This window comes from Oncorhynchus mykiss, chromosome 3, assembly GCF_013265735.2.
Source record: "Oncorhynchus mykiss isolate Arlee chromosome 3, USDA_OmykA_1.1, whole genome shotgun sequence".
NCBI lineage: Eukaryota > Metazoa > Chordata > Actinopteri > Salmoniformes > Salmonidae > Oncorhynchus > Oncorhynchus mykiss.
In genome coordinates, this window is record NC_048567.1 from 6,513,292 (window position 1) to 6,536,690 (window position 23,399).

The window sequence follows — 23,399 nt, forward strand, 5'->3', positions numbered from 1 at the left end:
GAGGACCAAGATCTCGCATGCGCCGTAGTAGCCTACTCGCCGCTTTAAACCAAGGCTGGACAGATGTTAATATGCAGCCTGGTTGAGGGGTGAAACTCCTGGAAAACATTTTAAAGAGGGAGCTGAAGAGTCAACGCTGATCATATTAATGTAGGGACAAAATAAATAACGGGCATCATGTTGAGAAAATAGTTCCAGATATGGCAGGAGCGACGCGGAAATGTCCACAACCGAGCAACAGCCAAATCGAGGCAAGTAACCATTATCGGAACGTTCTCAAAAATCAGAGCGCAGCACATGAAAAGCAAGTGTTACTTGTTAATTTTAGTTTGTATTTGGTCAATAGTGTTGACTTACTTTTTAAAACATTATTCAGACATCCCCAATGTCAAAAAGGCTTTAGCGTCAGATAACCATAAATTAAAAGATTACCGTTACATTGCATCCGGAATCGGGCAACGCAACTCCGCTCTCGAGAAAAGTTGTCAAGGGTCTGCTACAATGTTGCACAAGTTCAACCCTTCGATTAACGTTTTTGACTGGTGTTAATGTCATAATTTATATAATATTATGTAAAATCTACAATTTCTGAACTTGTAATCTTACTAAAGGTCTCGTTTTTTTGCATTCATGTTCCTTGTTTAAGTGACGGAATGATTGAATGTTATGTTCAAGGAAAGCCCCAAATCAGACGAAATTACTTTATGTGAAATCTAATACAAGCTACATCTGGGACTTGGTCAATTGAGAGTTACCACTGGGACCATATATTATCAATTTAGTTCAGAATTGGACGCCATTTATATGTCAGTCTTGACAGTGCTTTGTTTTATTATTTACATAGGCTATTGTGGAATATTTAGTTCGAGTTGAAATGTGACGGCTACAGTGAACGGGCTTGTGTACAGGGTAATCTAGCGAGGAGTTCAGAAGGAGGCGCGAGAGACTCACATACTGCATCTCATTAACTCCTGGGGTTCTTATCACCTCTGTTATTTCCTGTTGTTTACAAAGTCAACTCTCAACAATCCCTCTCACTCCACCCCACCCTTTTCCCCTTGTCTTTTTTGTCTTCCTCTGATTTAACCCCTTTCTCTTCCCCCTTACCTCTCTCCTGTCCTCACCCTCTCTCCTGTCCTCGCCCTCCCTCTCTCTCCTGTCCTCATCTTCTCTCTCTCTCCTGTCCTCGTCCCCTCTCTCTCCTGTCCTCATCTTCTCTCTCTCTCCTGTCCCCTTTCTCTCTCTCTCTCTCTCTCCTGTCCTCGACCCCACTCTCTTTTGTCCTCTCTCTCTCTCTCTCTCTCTCTCTCTCTCTCTCTCTCTCTCCTGTCCTCTTTCCTGTTCTCGTCCTCTTTCTCTCTCTCCTGTCCTCTCTCTTTCTCCTGTCCTTGTCCTCTCTTCTGTCCACTTTCTTCTGTCCTCATCCGCTCTCCTGTCCTCATCCTCCCTCTTTCTCCTGTCCTCACCCTCCCTCTCTCCCTCTCTCTCCTGTCCTCGTCCTCTCTCCCTCTTTCTCCTGTCCTCATCCTCTCTCCCTCTTTCTCCTGTGCTCGTCCTCCCCTCCCTCCCTCTCTCTCCTGTCCGCGTCCTCTCTCTCCTGTCCGCGTCCTCTCTCTCCTGTCCGCGTCCTCTCTCTCCTGTCCGCGTCCTCTCTCTCCTGTCCGCGTCCTCTCTCTCCTGTCCTCATCCTCTCTCTTTCTCCTGTCCTCATCCTCCCTCTTTCTCCTGTCTGCGTCCTCTCTCTCCTGTCCTCATCCTCTCTGTCTATCCTGTCTTTGTCCTCGCTTTCTCTCCTGTCCTCATCCTCTCTCTCTCTCTCCTGTCCTCATCCTCTCTCTCTCTCTCTCTCTCTCTCTCCTGTACTTGTCCTCTGTCTATCCAGTCTGTGGTAGAGGATGACAGCAGAGGGGTCCACTGGAGCGGTCAACGCCGTCTGCACCCAAGACTCCTCCCACTCACCTAAAACAACCTGCCCACAAACCACATGGCCCTGCCCACAGAAGGATGAGCTCGAAGGCAGACTCCGCCTTCGCTCCCCTCCTGGGGCGTGGCTACTAGCGGGCGTTGTCGTGGTGATGGTGGGAATGTTTGTGGCCGTGGCCGGGTACGCTAGCTCCACCCCTAACCCTGTGGGTGGGCGAGGCAGCTCCCACAGCGAGCGAATGAAACTGCTCGGCCCTGTCGTGATGGGCATCGGCCTGTTCATCTTCATCTGTGCTGGAACCCTGCTGTATGAGAACCGGGACCGCGAGAACCGAGAGCGTGAGAACCTTGAGAACCCTGAGGAGCAGGGGAAACACAAACACAAGAAAACAAGGGAATGGCGCCGGGAGAACCGTAATTATGAGGATGTGGAACAGGGGAACCAGAGAGAGCCCTCAGACAGACACTCCCCTCTCCCTGAGGAGTGCCCGCCCCCCCTGCCTCCCAGAGTGCCTAGACAGGAGGGGTCAGAGTTGAACGTTCTCTCTGTGGGGGCGCTGAGCTCACTGCTACCAGGGGAGGGACAGGAGCGTGAAGAGAGAGTCAGAGAGGTGGGGGGTAAAGGGGGGTCAACCCTGCTGACCAGAGTCCTGCACCACCAGGACCCCCCCTCCTCCTGTCCCTCCCCAGCCCCCTCCTCTGTGTACTCTGACTCCTGTAACTCCAGTGAGATCAACTATAACGTTCAGACAGGCTCCCCTATCCACTCTATTCTCCAACTCTGAGATACTACTGGACTCACATCTGTACACGCTTTTCTAAATAAATGCACCACATATTTCTCCATCTCTCTCTGTGGTTTCTATAGGCTGTAGATGCAGTGGAGTGTGTTGGGCATCTCTCTCTACCCCTCTAGGACGGGCAGGGCCAGGGGGAGACAGGGCTAGGTGACGTCAGCTAGTTGTTGTGTAGTAAAGTCTCTCTCAGGGGTGTTTGACTGTATTTGGGCTTAGGGGAGGATTCCACTGCAGACAGTGACTGTGGTGCCATCCTGAATGATGGCACCACTAAATACGGCCAGACATTCCACTATGGAACAGGCTGCTTTGGAGAACTTTGATTCATGATGTCGCTTTAACTGTAACTCAAAGTTTTCATCTAATATTAGTGACTCTGTTTGTCATGGCTGTTCTCCTATAGGGTTTCTGTTTACACACACCCAAACTTGGCTCAAGAGATGGACGGAAATCATAGCAATGAAAACAAAGTTAATGCCTTCTCATACAGTGCCTTGCGAAAGTATTCGGCCCCCTTGAACTTTGCGACCTTTTGCCACATTTCAGGCTTCAAACATAAAGATATAAAACTGTATTTTTTTGTGAAGAATCAACAACAAGTGGGACACAATCATGAAGTGGAACGACATTTATTGGATATTTCAAACTTTTTTAACAAATCAAAAACTGAAAAATTGGGCGTGCAAAATTATTCAGCCCCTTTACTTTCAGTGCAGCAAACTCTCTCCAGAAGTTCAGTGAGGATCTCTGAATGATCCAATGTTGACCTAAATGACTAATGATGATAAATACAATCCACCTGTGTGTAATCAAGTCTCTGTATAAATGCACCTGCACTGTGATAGTCTCAGAGGTCTGTTAAAAGCGCAGAGAGCATCATGAAGAACAAGGAACACACCAGATACACACGAGATACTGTTGTGAAGAAGTTTAAAGCCGGATTTGGATACAAAAAGATTTCCCAAGCGTTAAACATCCCAAGGAGCACTGTGCAAGCGATAATATTGAAATGGAAGGAGTAACAGACCACTGCAAATCTACCAAGACCTGGCCGTCCCTCTAAACTTTCAGCTCATACAAGGAGAAGACTGATCAGAGATGCAGCCAAGAGGCCCATGATCACTCTGGATGAACTGCAGAGATCTACAGCTGAGGTGGGAGACTCTGTCCATAGGACAACAATCAGTCGTATATTGCACAAATCTGGCCTTTATGGAAGAGTGGCAAGAAGAAAGCCATTTCTTAAAGATATCCATAAAAAGTGTCGTTTAGAGTTTGCCACAAGCCACGTGGGAGACACACCAAACATGTGGAAGAAGGTGCTCTGGTCAGATGAAACCAAAATTGAACTTTTTGGCAACAATGCAAAACGTTATGTTTGGCGTAAAAGCAACACAGCTCATCACCCTGAACACACCATCCCCACTGTCAAACATGGTGGTGGCAGCATCATGGTTTGGGCCTGCTTTTCTTCAGCAGGGACAGGGAAGATGGTTAAAATTGATGGGAAGATGGATGGAGCCAAATACAGGACCATTCTGGAAGAAAACCTGATGGAGTCTGCAAAAGACCTGAGACTGGGACGGAGATTTGTCTTCCAACAAGACAATGATCCAAAACATAAAGCAAAATCTACAATGGAATGGTTCAAAAATAAACATATCCAGGTGTTAGAATGGCCAAGTCAAAGTCCAGACCTGAATCCAATCGAGAATCTGTGGAAAGAACTGAAAACTGCTGTTCACAAATGCTCTCCATCCAACCTCACTGAGCTCGAGCTGTTTTGCAAGGAGGAATGGGAAAAAATGTCAGTCTCTCGATGTGCAAAACTGATAGAGACATACCCCAAGCGACTTACAGCTGTAATCGCAGCAAAAGGTAGCGCTACAAAGTATTAACTTAAGGGGGCTGAATAATTTTGCACGCCCAATTTTTCAGTTTTTGATTTGTTAAAAAAGTTTAGAAATATCCAATAAATGTCGTTCCACTTCATGATTGTGTCCCACTTGTTGTTGATTCTTCACAAAAAAATACAGTTTTATATCTTTATGTTTGAAGCCTGAAATGTGGCAAAAGGTCGCAAAGTTCAAGGGGCCGAATACTTTCGCAAGGCACTGTAGTTGGCTGTTGGCTGTCTACATGCTTACTCTTTACTTGAGTTAGATGTTACTACCCACTGGCCAATAACTGGTCGAATCCACGTTGTTCCATTTCATTTCAACAAAACATTTGCAAAAAGTCATCAACGTAAGGCAATTGCGTCCTTTTCCCAACTTTTATCCCAAATTCAATGTCATTGTGAATTTGTTTTGTGACTTCACGTTGAATTCACGTTAGCTGACAACTCTACTAAATGTGCCCAGTCTGTTTGCAGTGCATATATGAAGTATATCTTTGCAGTGTGTATGCAGCAAACCTTTGGTCTTTAAGGTACACAAAACCATTAGGATGTTAGACTGGGTTTAATTGAATAGAGCCCACAGACACAGATGCAGTAAAAGGGGGGAGGAGGAGGGAGAGATGAAGGGGAGAGAGGGAGGGGGGGGGTTTAATTGTCCTGAGTGTTCTCCTCCAGCCTCCAATTACACTGTGGAACCGACCAAGGGTTTTTTATTGGTATTTCAGGACTGCAGAGTATTTCCTCTGTTGTTCAGACACATGCTGGGATAATGCCATTGAGATTAGTGAGGAACGCCAAGACTGCCTTGCCCTGCACGGCCAGACACATGTACATGACACAGGCACAACACACACACACACACACACAACCGCATGCATGCTTTCACACATGCTAAACCTCTCACACCTCGTACTGCTTTTGAACCCATTAACCCCGGTTCACCACCAGTGACACTACCAGGGATAGACCAGTACTTGGTTTCTCACTTCTGACTATGCTAATACTGGGAAGTGTGTGTTTTTTGTGAGTTTAATGCAGCAGCTGAATTATGTGGTCAGTCAGTGTTTGATTGCTGGACTGTAATCCTGAACATCAGATTAAATTCACATGTAATCCCTGCCTGACCCTAACACTTACTCTCACAATGCTCCACCTATGGCCTCTCATAACACGCACACACCCTCTCTGTCCCACACGGAGATAACCTGTGCATTGTATTTCTGCTCTTGCTGTTGCCTAGGATTGTTTAACTGTCTCAGTCTGTCTCTGTTACCCCACAATCCCACAAATAGGACAGTTGTTTTAGTCTCCCTCTAATGTCAGTCATACATTTTATTAGAGTTTATGCAGGATCAGTACTGTAGCCCCCCCCCCCCCCCCCCCCCCCCCCGGTGGAACTGGGAGCACTGTCTCTAAGCTGCTTAACTCCTCGCTGAGTCAGACACGTGTGTTTTACCGAGGAGGGAGACCCTACTGGGGTTACAGGACCAGAGACAGAGGGCTGAATCCTAACATGCAAATCACAACTTTGTGCAAATATCCCATTGATCAGTAGATAGTCAGGATCTCAAGTTAGTGTTTCAACTTGGCACCGCAATAACACCTGGGACACCTGGGACCCACAGCAACAACATCTGGGACACCTGGGACTCACAGCAACAACACCTGGGACACCTTGGACCCACAGCAACAACACCTGGGACATCTGGGACCCACAGCAACAACACCTGGGACCCATAGCAACAACACATGGGACACCTGGGACCCACAGCAACAACACCTGGGACACCTTGGACCCACAGCAACAACACCTGGGACATCTGGGACCCACAGCAACAACACCTGGGACCCACAGCAACAACATCTGTGACCCACAGCAACAACATCTGGGACCCACAGCAACAACACCTGGGACCCACAGCAACAACACCTGGGACCCACAGCAACAACACATGGGACACCTGGGACCCACAGCAACAACACCTTCACATAAAGTAGGATTTTAATAGCGCCCCCTTTCATGTGGTACATCATTCAGTCAAGTACAGATGACTAATGGACATCTAACCCTCATTGTTGATTTAGGACATCTCATTATTCCATTTGAGGTGTTTAAACATGTTCATGAAATAATGAAGTGTAACAGGCTTTTTCCAGCGGCCCTGCGAGATAACCTAATCCTCTCCACCTGTTCTTTCCTTTGTAACTTTCATATTTTTTGCTTTTCGTAGTGTATTTTTGTAATTACACGGCTCATCTGTAAAATAAACCCTGGTCTCAGCATGACTCCCTGTCAAAATAAGGGTTAAATCAAATAAGTATCAACAGCTGTCTCTCAAAAAACATTCTCTCTGATGATGCTAAGGTGTTAGTTTAATATGGGGGAAGTGCAGAAATTTTCATGAGCTAGTGAATAGTGACTAGTCAAAGTAGCCCAGACTAGTTACAGACAGATCTTAGTCTGAGCCGATTGGTTAACTAAATGTCTTAGCTTTACAATAACACAGTTGTGTAAAGTACTTATGTAAAAAATACTTTAAAGTACTAATGAAGTCGTTTTTGGGGGTATCTGTAGTTTACTTTACTATTTAGTAGTGTGACCTGACTATTAAATAAAACAAGACCATTTTGCCATCTGGTTTGCTTATTTTAAGGAATATGAAATTATTTATACTTTTACTTTTGATATTTAAGTATATTTGAGCAATTACATTTACTTTTGATACTCAAGTAGTATTTTACTGGGTGACTTTTACTCACGTCATTTTGTATTAAGGTATCTTTACTTTTACTCAAGTATGACAATTGGGTACTTATTCCACTGCCCAACACCGTGCAGGACGTTTGGCATTTGCAGAGAACACCAAGATTGGCAAATTCGCCACTGTGCTCCTCACAGATGAAAGCAGGTTCACACTGAGCACGTGACAGACGTGACAGTCTGGAGATGCCGTGGAGAATGTTCGGCTGCCTGCAACATCCTCCAGCATGACCGGTTTGGCGGTGGGTCAGTCATGGTGTGGGGTGGTATTTCTTTGGGGGGCCGCACAGCCCTCCATGTGCTCGCCAGAGGTAGCCTGACTGCCATTAGGTACTGAGATGAGATCCTCAGACCCCTTGTGAGACCATATGCTGGTGCGGTTGGCCCTGGGTTCCTCCTAATGCAAGTCAATGCTAGACCTCATGTGCTGGAGTGTCAGCAGTTCCTGCAAGAGGAAGGCATTGATGCTATGGACTGGCCCGCCCGTTCCCCAGACCTGAATCCAATTGAGCACATCTGGGACATCATGTCTCGCTCCATCCGCTCCATTGCACCACAGACTGTCCAGGAGTTGGCGGATGCTTTAGTCCAGGTCTGGGAGGAGATCCCTCAGGATCCCTCAGGAGATCCCTCAAGATCCCTCAGGAGACCATCCGCCACCTCATCAGGAGCACGCCCAGGCATTGTAGGGAGGTCATACAGGCACGTGGAGGCCACACACACTACTGAGCCTCATTTTGACTTGTTTTAAGGACATTACATCAAAGTTGGATCAGCCTGTAGTGTGGTTTTCCACTTTAATTTTGAGTGTGACTCCAAATCCAGACCTCCATGGGTTGATAAATTTGATTTCCATTGATAATTTTTGTGTGATTTTGTTGTCAGCACATTCAACTATGTAAAGAAAAAAGTATTTAATAATAATATTTCCTTCATTCAGATCTAGGATGTGTTATTTTAGTGTTCCCTTTGTTTTTTTGAGCAGTGTATATTTAGACAGCTTATAGAGAGCCTTGGTCTTTACCTCTCTGCTCCGGATGGCTGGCCCACTGCGCAGTGTTGCCTCTGACAACAACAGTGATTGGTCTGTGAGAATAGACCGGTATAATGCGTCTTAATCCAATTCTAGCTACAGGGGTGTCTGCTACTGTCAAAATGGAGCTCATTGACTTCCTCAGGGACACTCCTCATTCTGTGGTCTCAACTGGCCCTTCTCTGGATAGTTTGAAGGATTTATTTCTGAAATGAGGGGATTGATGCTCTGTGTTTTTGCCCTGGCGATGTTAACAGCTTCTGCAGGTAAATCGAGATGAATTGGTCTTTCTCTGATCTGTGTCATAGTATTTAGGTAGGCTATACTTTAGGTATGGGATGAGAAGTTTTTCACACATAATGTGGGGGACATAAAGTTGAAATGTTATAATCATAGAATGATATTATATATCTTTCCTGATGTTGTTTAACATCAACTGCAGACCCGGGTCATTGTAAATAAGATTTTGTTCTTAACTGACTTGCCTTGTTAAATACATCAAATAAAAAACTCAACTGCTACAGCACATTTAAGATATATATATATTTAAATGTGTTCATAAAGCATACATAACACGTCAATAAGAACATAAACATGACATTGTAGCTACACAGAGCCTCCATGAACATATTCACTACGAAAATAATTATATTATGATGTCCTACAAATGTCAGTATCAGTTTTATACAAATACTGGGATTGTTCTGATTGAAGAGGATGGGCTTTTCATGTCTTTAAACACCTCCACCAGTCCTGCAGTCGCTCTCCTGAAGGTAGTTGTGCTTTTTTTACTGAAAAAAGGTTAGGTTGGATGACTATGTTTGGGATGATTACTGGAAGAGAAGATAATTACTGGAAGAGAGTTAAGTTGAGGTTGAGTTGGGTGACTCTATGTTTGGGACAGAGGAGGCTGGTGGGATGAGCTATAGGAGGAATGGAATGAATGGAACAGAGTCAAACATGGTTTTCATATGTTTGATACCAATCCAATGATTCCATTCCAGACATCACAATGAGCCAGTCCTCCTATAGCTCCTCCCACCAGCCTCCTCTGGTTTAGGATGATTACTGGAATTAGTTTTAGGAAGCTATTGTAATCCATATAGTAATCATTAGGTCCACTGTAGTCCTGGTGTGTGCATGCAGGTCTTTGTTCCAACCCAGTGATATATAGCAAACACTGGATGAAATACTTCCTAGTTCTAGTTGGTGAGTTTGTGCAAACACAACCCTCTAGCCAATTAGTGTTCACCTGAGCTGGCAGGGGCTAACAAGCTAACAGGATGAGAGGGGCTGATGACCAGAGATTAGGAACATCACTGAAACTCAGGGTTTGGATTAGCACTAGGAGCTGCTCCCACCAGAGGTGGATGGCCATGCCAGGTGGTAATGGAGCAACAGTATAGCTAGACTAGCTATAAGCAAGTACCCTGTACAAATTAGGGTTAGACTTACCACCTAAATCTAATTTCCACCTACTGTAGGTGCTCAAAGTGCTTTACAAACTTACCTCATCCACCATTAATGCTTTTCAGTAGAGGGATGCATTGTGGTATGCTGCTGGCAGATGAACACAAGATACAGCTACCTAAGAAAATTACCTGACTAAACTACTTTAGTTTCCCCTCTTACTGTAACCTCTTGGTGCACTATGCACATTCTTCTGTAGTCTACTATAGACACAGTCTTCTGTAGTCTACTATAGACACAGTCTTCTGTAGTCTACAATAGACACAGTGGTTACCGCCAAAGATGCAGTGAGCTACCTTGGATGTGAGTAAGATAGTGACCCATCAGGTGAGAGTATGGCCTTAAAATCTCTCAAAGGTTAACCAAAAAGTAAAGTTTCTGGCTAGGAAATAATGTTGTCATGATAGGAAAATACTACAGACACTGGCAGGGTCCTTTGTGCAGTGTCGTTTTGATTAGATAATTGATTATGTGTGTGCCTCAAGAATAAGCTTCAGAAACTCAGAATAACCAGTGGTGGAAAAAGTACCCAATTGTCATACTTGAGTAAAAGTTAAGATACCTTAATATAAAATGACTCAATTAAAAGTGAAAGTCACCCAGTAAAATACTACTTGATTAAAAGTCTAAAAGTATTTGGTTTTAAATATACTTAAGTATCAAAAGTACATGTAATTGCTAAAATATACTTAAGTATCAAAAGTCAAAGTATAAATAATTTCAAATTCCTTATATTAAGCAAACAAGACGGCACCCTTTTCTTATTTTTTTTAATTTACGGATAGCCAGGGGCGCACTCCAACACTCAGACATCATTTACAAATGAAACGTGTGTTTAGTGAGTCTACCAGATCAGAGGCAGTAGGGATGACCAGGGATGTTCTCTTGATAAATTTGTGAATTAGACCATTTTCCTGTCCTACTTTTGGGTGTCAGGGAAAATGTGTATGGAGTAAAAAGTACATAATTTTCTTTAGGAATGTAGTGAAGTAAAAGTTGTCATTAATAGTAAAGTACAGATACCTGCAAAAACTACTTAAGTAGTACTTTCAAGTATTTTTACTTAATTATGTTACACCACTGAGAATAAGATCATCAAGATTGTTCTCAAGCTCCCATTCGGTACCCATGTTCAACCCTGTAGATTCAAGAGCTTCATTGGGAATAACGCATACCTCTATTCTACTCTTGCAGTACTGTGGAACAAATTACCACTGTAAATTAAATCTTTGTCATCAGAGCTTTAAAGCATCACACAAAAATAATGGTTGATTGATTAGGGCTATTTTTCTTTTCAAGAAGTGACCTGGGTTTATTTAATTTTTTTATTTAAATAGGATAGTCCGTTAAGAACAAGTTCTTATTTACAATGACAGCCTATCCTGCATAAACCATAACCCGAACGACGCTGGGCTAATTGTGCACCACCCTATGGGAATCCCAATCACAGCTGGTTGTGATACAGCCTGGAATCAAACCAGGGTCTGTAGTGACGCCTTGAGCACTGAGATGCAGTGCCTTAGACCGCTGTGCCACTCGGGAGCCTTGGGTACCTCTGTACTGTTGATTATGTTGTAAATATTTGTAATTGTTGATGTTTTTAAAACTGCATTGAGTGTAGTGTGTACAATGCGATCTTGCCCACCTTTCACATTATTTGCCAAAGAGGATCACAATAGAAATAAACCTTCAATCTTTTTTTATGTATGTAATGTTGTCTCCGTTAGGAGCAGCCTTCGACGTTAAATGATCAATTCTATCAATAAAACACTCATGACTTGTAGCGATTATGTCCCTGTGTGAGAGTGTACTGTATATGATATTACCCTGTGGTCCCAGATGAGGATGATCAGGAGGAGCAACGGGAGGAGGGGCCTCTGCAGTGTTTCCGCTGTGACCTGGGCTTCTGGGATGCCTGCTACACCACCAAAACCAACTGCAATATCGGAGAGAAGTGCTACACTGGCCGAGGGAAGGCAGGTGGGTCACATGGATAGACATGGTCGGCGGGTGCTGTGTGTGTGAGTGGGGGCTGTGTGTGGGACATTACGCTGCTGGGTTTTGTGGATTTTTGGCAGAGAAATGTGAAGCAGAGCATATTAGTGTGTTGACAGTGTGTGTGTGTGTGTGCGTGTTTCTGTAGGTGATGTGCTGGATGTTAAGTTGCTGGGTTGTGTCAAGGCGAAGGAGTGTGAGCTGGTGACCAATGTGGAGATCTTCTCCAACACAACCATCTACATGATGACAAGGCACTGCTGCGACACACACTTCTGCAACACCGGACACACACTACCCCTCAACACACTTCTCTCCCTGTCACTGACTACAATAACCATCATCCACCTCTCCTCTCCCTGACAGTGACTACAATAACCATGATCCTCACCTTCAACAGACTACAATAACCACCACGCATCATAAAGTCCCCAGCAGCACACATTTATTCAATTTTCTGTTAATATTCTGTGTTTACTTGTCAAGGAATATGGACAGTAATTAACATATGTGGATGTGCCAGATTGAGGCAAAAGTCTCATGTTCAACCGTTAGAAGCTGTCTCTGGGCTTGGGAAAATTGGTTAGATGGTTTTATGGAATTCAATTTTTAATAAATGTAATTTTCTCATTCTGTTGTTGGCATAAACTACAAAAGGAGACTGGATTTTATTTTATCATATTTATAGAACATTCTGAATTGTAACTGAATAACATAATTCAAATTTACATTGTCCTCAATCTTGGTTGGCATATTTTAAACACGTCAAAATTACTTTTATGTTCTCCTCCAAACCTAAATATTTCCATAGAGAATACTACAGTATTTCCCATTGACTTTAGTGTTATGGTAAATCCTAAAGTAGTATGCATCAATCTCTCAGACCCATATTCACAGATCTAGGATCATCTTAACCTCTCTAAAACCATCAGCATCTTGGGGCAACTTCCTCCTACAGTCAGTGAAGCTGAGGTCATACTGGTATACAGTAGTGTTGCTGTTACATAGACAACAGCAGTACTGGTATACAGTAGCATTGCTGTTAGACAGACAACAGTAGAGTTGCTGTTAGACAGACAACAGTAGAGTTGCTGTTAGACAGACAACAGTAGAGTTGCTGTTAGACAGACAACAGTAGAGTTGCTGTTAGACAGACAACAGTAGAGTTGCTGTTAGACAGACAACAGTAGAGTTGCTGTTAGACAGACAACAGTAGAGTTGCTGTTAGACAGACAACAGTAGAGTTGCTGTTAGACAGACAACAGTAGCGTTGCTGTTAGACAGACAACAGTAGAGTTGCTGTTAGACAGACAACAGTAGCGTTGCTGTTAGACAGACAACAGTAGAGTTGCTGTTAGACAGACAACAGTAGCGTTGCTGTTAGACAGACAACAGTAGAGTTGCTGTTAGACAGACAACAGTAGCGTTGCTGTTAGACAGACAACAGTAGAGTTGCTGTTAGACAGACAACAGTAGAGTTGCTGTTAGACAGACAACAGTAGCGTTGCTGTTAGACAGACAACAGTAGAGTTGCTGTTAGACAGACAACAGTAGCGTTGCTGTTAGACAGACAACAGTAGAGTTGCTGTTAGACAGACAACAGTAGAGTTGCTGTTAGACAGACAACAGTAGAGTTGCTGTTAGACAGACAACAGTAGAGTTGCTGTTAGACAGACAACAGTAGCGTTGCTGTTAGACAGACAACAGTAGCGTTGCTGTTAGACAGACAACAGTAGAGTTGCTGTTAGACAGACAACAGTAGAGTTGCTGTTAGACAGACAACAGTAGCGTTGCTGTTAGACAGACAACAGTAGAGTTGCTGTTAGACAGACAACAGTAGCGTTGCTGTTAGACAGACAACAGTAGAGTTGCTGTTAGACAGACAACAGTAGCGTTGCTGTTAGACAGACAACAGTAGCGTTGCTGTTAGACAGACAACAGTAGAGTTGCTGTTAGACAGACAACAGTAGCGTTGCTGTTAGACAGACAACAGTAGTGTTGCTGTTAGAGCAGGTCTCCTCCAGAGGGAAGCAGCTCCTCCTTCATGTAGCGCTGCAGATCCACACTCTGGTCCTCAAGGTTCACACACAGAAACTTCTTCACCACACAAACACACCTGACAGGGACACACACACAAAGAAAACACCTGTGGGTGATTATGCGTATGTATTGCAGGCAGAATAACTTATATAAATGTTCATCTGAGCCATCTTTGTTGCAGGTGAATAAGATGAGAAAAAGAGGAAACCTGCACACTGATCTTGATAGTATCACTGCTCTTGATAGTATCACTGCTCTTGATAGTATCACTGATCTTGATAGTATCACTGATCTTGATAGTATCACTGCTCTTTAATAACTTTACGTATCGACTTCTAGACCTTCCTCAGAGCGTTTGAGTGTTTATAATTAGCCACCTTACGTAGACATTGATCCACCCACATCCGTTCAATGCATCAAATGGGGTTGTTGTCGAGGGAAAATAAGCAAGTGTTACCAAATATAACAATGTGCATTTATTTCATAACTATTCTAATAACGTGTGTAAAACCACAATGAGGACATCAACCTATCAAGTCAGTTTTCATAAATCATTGGTTACAGTGCAAGAAAAAACGTTAAGTGTAAACTGAAGTGGAGGCATTCATTCATGTTCACATTTACATGCATTCTTTTATCTCAACTTATTTAAATGTAAAATCTGGTGGTCTCACATTGACCCGGTACAGGTACTCCTCGTATTTAGCCTCGTTATTGTTGTTATTGTGTTACTATTTCCTATTTATTGAGGAAATATTTGCTTTATTCTAACTCTGCACTGTTGGGAATGGGCTCGTCAGTAAGCCTTACACTGTCTACCCCTGTTGTATTCGGCCAAGAACATTTGATTTGACTTTGTGTGTGTGTTCACTGTGAGTGTGTGACTTACTTGTTTGCCTGCTCCTCTGTAGATGGTCGGTCGATGCGTTTAATGGTCTTTCCTGTTCTGTACAGTTCAGATACCTACACAAACACATACATAACTTACTCTTAGTTTGCATTTCTGTTGAAAAAAATGTGATGCCTTATTGTACTTGTGTGCATAGACACAGGAAGTAGTTTGGGAGTGTGGGGGCTGTGTTATATATACACATTTTTGGTAGAAACCCCCCCCAAAAAAAAATATTTTTGGGCTGCATTACAGATGCTATATCAGTCCGTTAATACAGAACTATTAAAGATGGAGTGCACTACTTTTGTGGAGAAAAACTAAATAAATTGTTTGTAGTTTGTTTGTATCCTGTTTAGTGATTGATTAGTGTGAGTATTAACGAAGTTTAGGCCATGAAACTGTGTGGATGCTAATTTAGAAAGGTTGACCTAATCAGATAAGAGGAAATTGCCTAGGATCAAATGTCAGGCCCAGGACAATGAAGATGGACGGGGTGTGATTCTGACATCTAGCTAAGGATGCGCCCGAGCTCAATTTCGAGTCTCATAGCAAAAGCGTCTGAATACTTATGTAAATAAGGTATGTTTTTTATTTGTAATAAATGTGCAAAAATGTTTTTAAAAAGCTGTTTTCGCTTTGTCATTATGGGGTATTGTGTGTATTTAAGGCTGTAATGTAACAAAACGTGGAAAAAGTCAAGGTCTGAATACTTTCCGAATACACTCTCTATATATATGCTGCAGCACCCCTAAATCCCACAGCTATGCTAGTGTGTGTATGTGTGGTGTAGCGTACCTCCACTCCTCTCTGTACGAGGCTGGGGGGAAGGCCTGCCAGTGTAGCGATGTTGGCTGCGTAGCTGGAGCGACAGATCCCATCCTTCAGCTGGTACAGAAACACCAATTCATCCCCATCCACCGCTGTCTCCAGAGTCTACGCACACAAAACACACATATCAAGGCTGGAATTCAGTCCAAGGCATGCTTAGGGCAGACAATACACAGTTTAAAGGGTTTTTCCCCAACAAATCCCAGCCTTACATACTGAAAGGGACAGATACACACACACACACACACACACACACACACACACACACACACACACACACACACTACCAGTAGTGACAGCAGGCCTGAGGAAGGTAGGAGACCCAGCTGTAGCAGACTGTGGAAGTTAGTGGCCAATAGAATGTGAGGAACCTCGGCTGGAACTCTTTTCAGCCAATGAGAGATAGATGCCGCCAGAAGGGAAAGCCCATCCACCTGGTGAGAAACAGTTCAACAGTTTACTTGGACCCACATTGAAACACTGAAGCATAGAAAGACCCAAAGAAAGGCAAATAACTGGGCAGTGTAAGAGACTTTCTCCTCCATCCCTCCTTTCATGTCTCTCACGTTTCATCCATCTTTCCCTCTCTCTTACCGTGTTAGTTCCTTTCCCAAACTCATCAATGAGGACCAGTGAGTGACCGCTGCTGTGGTTCAGAGCATGAGCCATCTGTAGCAGACATACACACACATACGTGTATGACACACTGAGAATAGGTAAATGCATGCGTGTCTGTAGTGCAGTGGTGTAAAGTATTTAAGTAAAAATACTTTAAAGTACTACTTAAGTAGTTTTTTGGGGGGTATCTGTACTTTACTATTTATATTTGTGAAAACTTTTACTTTTACTCCACTACATTCCTAATGAAACTAATGTACTTTTGTACTTTTTACTCCCATACATTTTCCCAGACACCCAAAAGTACTTGTTACATTTTAAATTCTTAGCAAGACAGGAAAATAGTCAAATTCACGCACTTATCAAGATAATTTCCCTGCTTACATACTGCCTCTGATCTGGCGGATTCACTAAACACACATGCTTTGTTTGTAAATGATGTCTGAGTGTTGGAGTGTGCCTCTGGCTATCAATATTAAAAATAAAAATAATAATTGTGCCACCTGGTTTGCTTAATATAAGGAATTTGAAATGATTTATACTTAAAAAAATAATAATTATACCCCTTTTTCTCCCCAATTTTGTGGTATCCAATTGTTTAGTAGCTACTATCTTGTCTCATCGCTACAACTCCCATACGGTCTCGGGAGAGACGAAGGTTGAAAGTCATGCATCCTCCGATACACAACCCAACCAAGCCGCACTGCTTCTTAACACAGCGCGCATCCAACCCGGAAGCCAGCCGCACCAATGTGTCAGAGGAAACACTGTGCACCTGGCAAGCTTGGTTAGTGCTAGGCCAAATTGTGCGTCGCCCCACGGACCCCCCGGTCGCGGCCGGTTACGACAGAGCCTGGGCGCGAACCCAGAGTCTCTGGTGGCACTTAACCACTGCACCACCCGGGAGGCCCCCATGATTTATACTTTTACTTTTGATACATAATGTAATTTTTTTGGTTGATCTGACCAAATTCACATAGAATTGTGAGTTATAGATCTTTCATTCCCATTGAAAGCAAGTCTAAGAAGCAATAGATCTGTTCTTTGTGGGCTATTTCTATGCTTCGTGTTCTGAAGTTTGTTTTTGCGTCTTTCACTTTTGGTTTTGTACACCAGCTTCAAAAAGCTGAATATACAATAGTTTTGGTTACGGAAAATATATTTCACAGCGGTTTAGATGATACAATGATTCTCTACACAATGACTGCTTGTTTTGTCACATAAACTGAAGGCAAACTATTTGGATTTTAGCATCCAGGAAATGGTGGAGCGATTTATGAATAGTGCATCTTGATCTTTAAGTATATTTTAGCAATTACATGTCATTTTAATACTTAAGTACATTTAAAACCAAATACTTTTAGCATTTTACTCAAGTAGTATTTATATCCTGCCTGGTTGGCCCTGACCGGGGCTATCATTGGACGGGGCCACAGTGTCTCCCCCCCCGTCTTAACCTCCAGAATCTATACTGCAATAGTCTATGTGCCGGGGGGCTAGGGTCAGTCTGTTATATCTGGTGTAATTCTCCTGTCTTATCTGGTGTCCTGTGTGAATTTAAGTATGCTCCCTCTAATTCTCTCTCTCTCTCTCTGACTTTCACTTTTACTGGTCATTTTCTATTAAGGTATCTTTACTTTTACTCAAGTATGACAATTTGGTACTTTTTCCACCACTGGCGTAGTGTGTATGTGTGTGTGTACCTGGTTGAGGTCTATCATGAAGGTGCTGAGTCCTACAGACACAGATTCTCTGCTCTTCATGCGTGTGAAGATTCCGTCAATCAGACCAATCTCTGCCTCCTTCGCTGGCACGTCAGAACCAATCAGAGCCATGAACACAATCAGACCCACCTGACCCAGCCAATCAGAAGGAAGAGAAAACAATCTATCCTGAAACAACTCAAGAACTGTATCTGTCTTTGACACTTTCTGTGCGTGCGTGTGTGTGTGTGTGTGTGTGTGTGTGTGTGTGTGTGCGTGCGTGTAAGTGAGTGAGTGAGTGAGTGAGTGTGTGTGTCCTTGCCTGTTTTGAGGTAGATGCTCTTGCCAGATGAGTTGGGTCCGGTGATGATCTTGACCCGTCCCCGAGTCTCAGAACTCAGGAAGGAGTTAGACACAAACATAGGAGAACACAACTCCAACAGAGGGTGTCTGAGAGAGTGAGAGAAAGAGAGATCTGAGCAACAACAACCCTTATCTGCCTCTCTAACCTCCTCCCTGGATACCCTAGGGGTTCATACAGGCGTCTAGCCAGCTGGAATGGGGTCTGTGTGTGCGTACCTGGCCTGTCTGAGTGTTATCCTGTGGTGGTTGGCCAGAGTGGGGGTAGTGTATCCATACTCCTGGGAGACATGGCTCAGTGCTATCAGGCAGTCCAGCTCAGTACTCAGATCCAGAACCTACACACACACACACACACACACACACACACACACACACACACACACACACACACACACACACACACACACACACACACACACACACACACACACACACACACACATAGCATAATCCCACAAAAAGGTAAGTGTGCACACAGAGATACCACATAAAGACGCACACCTTGTACAGACAGGCGCTTCTCTCCAGGACTGTGGTCTGCAGCTGTGTCATAACCGCAGTCTCCATGTCTGAAAGAGAGAGAGAGAGAGAGAGAGATTCAGACATGCAGAGAGTATGGTCTACTTATTTTTTTCCAAAAGGGTTTCTTCGGTTGTACGCTAGAGATCTTCACGGGTCCACCTGTACCCGCAAACCCGATCCGAGATCCGAGCGGGTCCGGATCCTGAATTGTAAATAAAGTCAAGGGTCTGGGTCGGATCTCATATGATTGTCACAGGTCTTGGGTACGTGTAATTTTAACTGACTTGTCCGGAAGGGACAAGTAAATATCCGAAAGCGACTGCTGCTGCAGAGAGACAAGACAGAAATTGTATAATTTATGCTGCTGGTCTTGCTTTTCAGAAGAGTGGACATTGGTGTGTGTAGCTTGTTGTTGGCCAATCATAAGTTATCAAAGTGCCAATAGGCTGCAACCACAGTCTCCATGTGTGGCAAAAGTTAGGAGATATCTAATCAACGGAAGATGGAATTAAAAGGCAGACTGCTACTTAATATTTTGAAAAGAGTTGATGTTATTTGTAACTGTAGGATGAGAAAGCGCACGCACTGCAGCATCAGTTAGCATAGCTAGCTAGCGTTACTAGCTTCTCATCCTGGTTTGATGCCGTCCAAGACTGGTACTACGTAATCATATTGGATCAAATCAAATTGTATTTGTCACATGCACCGAAAACAACAAGCCCTTAATCAACAATGCAGTTCAAGAAATAGAGTTAAGAAAATATTTCCTAAATAAACTAAAGTAAAAAAAATAAAATAACAAGAAAATTACATCACAATAATGAGGCTATATACAGGGGGTATGAAATTCTCCGGTTGGAACCTTATTGCTGATTAATGTTTAAAACATCCTAAATATGGATTGCATACATCATTTGACTTGTTTCTACGACCTGTAACGGAACTTTTTGAGTTTTTGTCTGGAGGAATTGCTCATGCAAGTGGCTAAATTATGGGCTTTTTGGAACAAATCAGTCATTTGTTGTCAAACTGGGATTCCTGGAACTGCCTTATGATGAATATTTAGTGTTTTTTGTAGCTTTTGTTGACGCCAAAATGTCGGCTATTTCTTTGGGTTCTGAGCGCCGTTCTCAGATTATTCTTTTTCTGTGAAGTTTAAAAAAAAATCTCACACAGTGGTTGCATAGAGGATACATTTATCTTTAATTCTGTGAATAACACTTGCATCTTTTATCAATTTTCATTGTGAGTATTTTTGCAAAATCACCGGATGTTTTGGAATCAAAACATTTCTGCACGTAACATGCCAATGTAAACTGAGATTTTTTTATATATATATATGCACATTATCGAACAAAACACACAAATACATGTATAACATGATGTCCTATGAGTGTCATCTGATGGAGATAATCAAAGGTTAGTGATTCATTTTGTCTATATTTATGCTTTTGTGACTGTGAAATACCGCTCTGTGTGTTTTTGAATTTGGTGGTCATCTAACATAAATATAAGTTGTGTTTTCGCTGTAAAACATTTTAAAAATCGGACACGATGGGTAGATTAACAAGATGTTTATCTTTCATTTCCTGTATTGGACTTGTGTGAAAGTTCAATATTTCTAAAGAATATTTTTATCAGCTGAATGGGAGGACGTGTTCCCTTCAAGGAACTCCTTGTGCCCCCCTAGCCCCAACAGGTTTTAACAATCTTTTGGGCCTTCCTCTGACACCGCCTAGTATACAGGTCCTAGTTGTCACGAAGATTGGCCCCAGTTTTATTTTTATATCACCTTTATTTAACCAGGTAGGCTACTTGAGAACAAGTTCTCATTTACAACTGCGACCTGGCCAAGATAAAGCAAAGCAGTGTGACAAGAACAACAACACAGAGTTACACATGGAGTAAACAATAAAAAAGTAAATAACACAATAAACAAGTCAATGACACAGTAGAAAAAAGAAAGTCTATATACAGTGTGTACAAAAGGCATGAGGAGGTAGGCAATAAATAGGCCATAGTAGCGAAGAATTACAATTTAGCAGATTAACACTGGAGTGATAAATGAGCAGATGATGATGTGCAAGTAGAGATACTGGTGTGCAAAATAGCAGAAACGTAAATAAAAACAGTATGGGGATGAGGTAGGTAGATTGGGTGGGCTATTTACAGATGGACTATGTAAAGCTGCAGTGATCAGTTAGCTGCTCAGATAGCAGCTTCAGAGATTTTTGCAATTCGTTCCAGTCACTGGTAGCAGAGAACTGGAAGGAAAGGCGGCCACATGAGGTGTTGGCTTTGGGGATGATCAGTGAGATATACCTGCTGAAACGTGTGCTATGGTGGGTGTTGTTATCGTGACCAGTGAGCTGAGACAAGGCGGAGCTTTACCTAGCATAGACTTATAGACAGTGGTGGGCCGTCAGGGCCAGCAAGGCCTTCTCTGCTGGCCTAAACATCAGCAGAATACAATTTTTTTTAAATATATATTTTCCCACAAATGTATTAAATTATTCCCCAGAGTAAGAGTTATACTCTTCATTTCATAGCTTTCCTCTTGGTTGCACTGCTTCCAGTCCCAGGTTGAGATTTGGAGGGCTGGTCTTTATGTTAGATCTTTTATCCAATCATATTCAGCCATCATGTGTTGCCAGGGGTCTAAAATCTGCCCTCAGGCCTTCAGAATCAACAGTGCGGACGCTTGTAGCTTAAAGTGAATGGAAATGAAAATTTAGTGTCAACCAATCAGCTTTAGAGTTGGCTATTGTACGCCTGCTGGCTGGCTCCAGTGTTACACAGGAGCCAGCTAGCAGGCGTAGTGCGTGCACATCTTTTGATTGGATTACCAATATTGAGAGGCAGGTCCTATATGGGCAGGTCTATGCAGAACCTCAGAACTAGGAAACTGAATTTGATAAACAAATTAATTATCGTACTACTAAGCCGTTTTTTCAACCCACAATGGCGGAAGGAGGAGAAGATATCGATTTGGTCGAGGATATAATTATAACGCCATTCTCAAGACAAACTTTTCAAGAAAAGTTAGAAATTGTCAGGAGAGGTCGCCCGACGCCGACGCTACAAAGCCTGTCACAGGCAGGAAAGGGGTTCGTTCGCCACTTTCAAAGTTCCAACTACGAGCGCCCTGGCTCACAGGCTCCGAGAAGCACTGCAAACTGTACTGCTGGGAATGCCTATTATTTGCAAGTGATCGATTTGGTGTTTGGAGCCACACTGGCTTTGCAAACTTGAGTTGTCTAACCAAGGCAGCAACGAGACACCAAAGTACGGCTGGGCACTTACAAGCAATGGTGCTTTTGAAAACTTTTGGGGACACCCGAGTGGATCTACAGTGCAACGAACAAGCGCGCAGGGCAACGGGAGCTGCACAATGAAAAGGTATTGTACTCTTCCCCTGCAATTCTCTGCATAAAAATTTCAATTTCAAGGTGACGCAACGCCTGGTTATACTGTGTTTGTCTAAATGTATAGTGTCTAGAGCCATGGCATCATAATGATGGTAATAAGAGGTGGATTAATTCGGGTGGGACTGTGTAGGACCTCACTGAAGGCCCAGGCCCATGGCACGCCACTGCTTATAGATGACCTGGAGCCAGTGGGACTAGCGACGAATATGTAGCGAGGGCCAGCCGACTAGAGCATACAGGTCGCGGTGGTGGGTGTTATAAGGTGCTTTAGTAACAAAACGGATGGCACTGTGATAAACTGCATCCAGTTGGCTGAGTAGAGTATTGGAAGCTATTTTGTAGATGACATCGCTGAAGTCGAGGATCGGTAGGATAGTCAGTTTTACTAGGGTAAGTTTGGCGGCATGAGTGAAGGAGGCTTTGTTGCGAAATAGAAAGCCGATTCTAGATTTGATTTTGGATTGGAGATGTTTGATATGAGTCTGGAAGGAGAGTTTACAGTCTAGCCAGACACCTAGGTATTTATAGTTTCCCACATATTCTAGGTCAGAACCGTCCAGGGTGGTGATGCTAGTCGGGCGGGCGGGTAGCGAACGGTTGAAAAGCAGGCATTTGGTTTTACTAGCGTTTAAGAGCAGTTGGAGGCCACGGAAGGAGTTGTCATGACTGTCCTGATCAGGTCAGGTTACAGGAGACCACAACCCTACAGATTATCTCTCAACTCCAACAGAGGAGGAGAGATCTAGGGGTCTGAAGATGTGGGGGGTTTTATGACCCCTCACGAACCCTGGTAAATCTCAGGCCACAGACAAATTCCTTTGTCCTGTTACTATGGAGAACCAGCCTCAGCACATTAAACAGGAACAATGGTTTCCGTCAGCCACAATGGTGGTCATGACGATAGATGGAATATGAAAATGTATGTAATTTTTGTTTTGTTATTAAAGGTTAATAGATTACGTTATTACGTAAACATTGTAACATGAAGAATTTTCCTAGTAGATGTTTGATGCTTATACATTGTATGGAAAATATCCAAATCAAAGAGAATGTTTTGGGGAGGATGAAATGTTAAGTTAGTTGTCTAAAATTGGATTTGAATCAAATCTAGACCTTGCCTCATTAA

General features: G+C 43.2%; 2 protein-coding genes across 3 annotated transcripts in view; one reads left to right on the forward strand and one right to left on the reverse strand.

Annotated features, from left to right (window-relative positions):
• Positions 1 to 14,098, forward strand: LOC110508080 (sperm acrosome membrane-associated protein 4-like). Of its 2 annotated transcripts, XM_036967157.1 has the most exons (3): positions 6 to 251; positions 11,724 to 11,864; positions 12,028 to 14,098. In XM_036967157.1, the coding sequence occupies exons 1-3, from the start codon at positions 221 to 223 to the stop codon at positions 12,240 to 12,242; spliced, it is 387 nt and encodes a 128-aa protein (XP_036823052.1). In that variant the 5' UTR covers positions 6 to 220; the 3' UTR covers positions 12,243 to 14,098. The 2 variants fall into 2 exon arrangements, with proteins under 2 accessions (XP_036823051.1, XP_036823052.1); XM_036967156.1 differs by lacking the exons at positions 11,724 to 11,864; positions 12,028 to 14,098 and adding an exon at positions 1,883 to 2,764 and having other exon boundaries at positions 1 to 251.
• The window catches only part of LOC110508127 (mutS protein homolog 5-like), a 23,224-nt gene continuing 13,708 nt past the window's right edge, over positions 13,884 to 23,399 (reverse strand). Inside the window, 9 exon segments of the mRNA XM_036975428.1 lie at positions 13,884 to 13,995; positions 14,809 to 14,882; positions 15,607 to 15,744; positions 15,927 to 16,073; positions 16,234 to 16,308; positions 17,961 to 18,113; positions 18,287 to 18,410; positions 18,540 to 18,658; positions 18,825 to 18,892. Of these exon segments, the coding sequence (XP_036831323.1) occupies positions 13,884 to 13,995; positions 14,809 to 14,882; positions 15,607 to 15,744; positions 15,927 to 16,073; positions 16,234 to 16,308; positions 17,961 to 18,113; positions 18,287 to 18,410; positions 18,540 to 18,658; positions 18,825 to 18,892 (1,010 nt within the window).

What these genes read in the sequence shown, in the direction of transcription:
- LOC110508080 (XM_036967156.1), top strand. Translation starts at nt 1,896, where the DNA reads ATGACAGCAGAGGGGTCCACTGGAGCGGTCAACGCCGTCTGCACCCAA.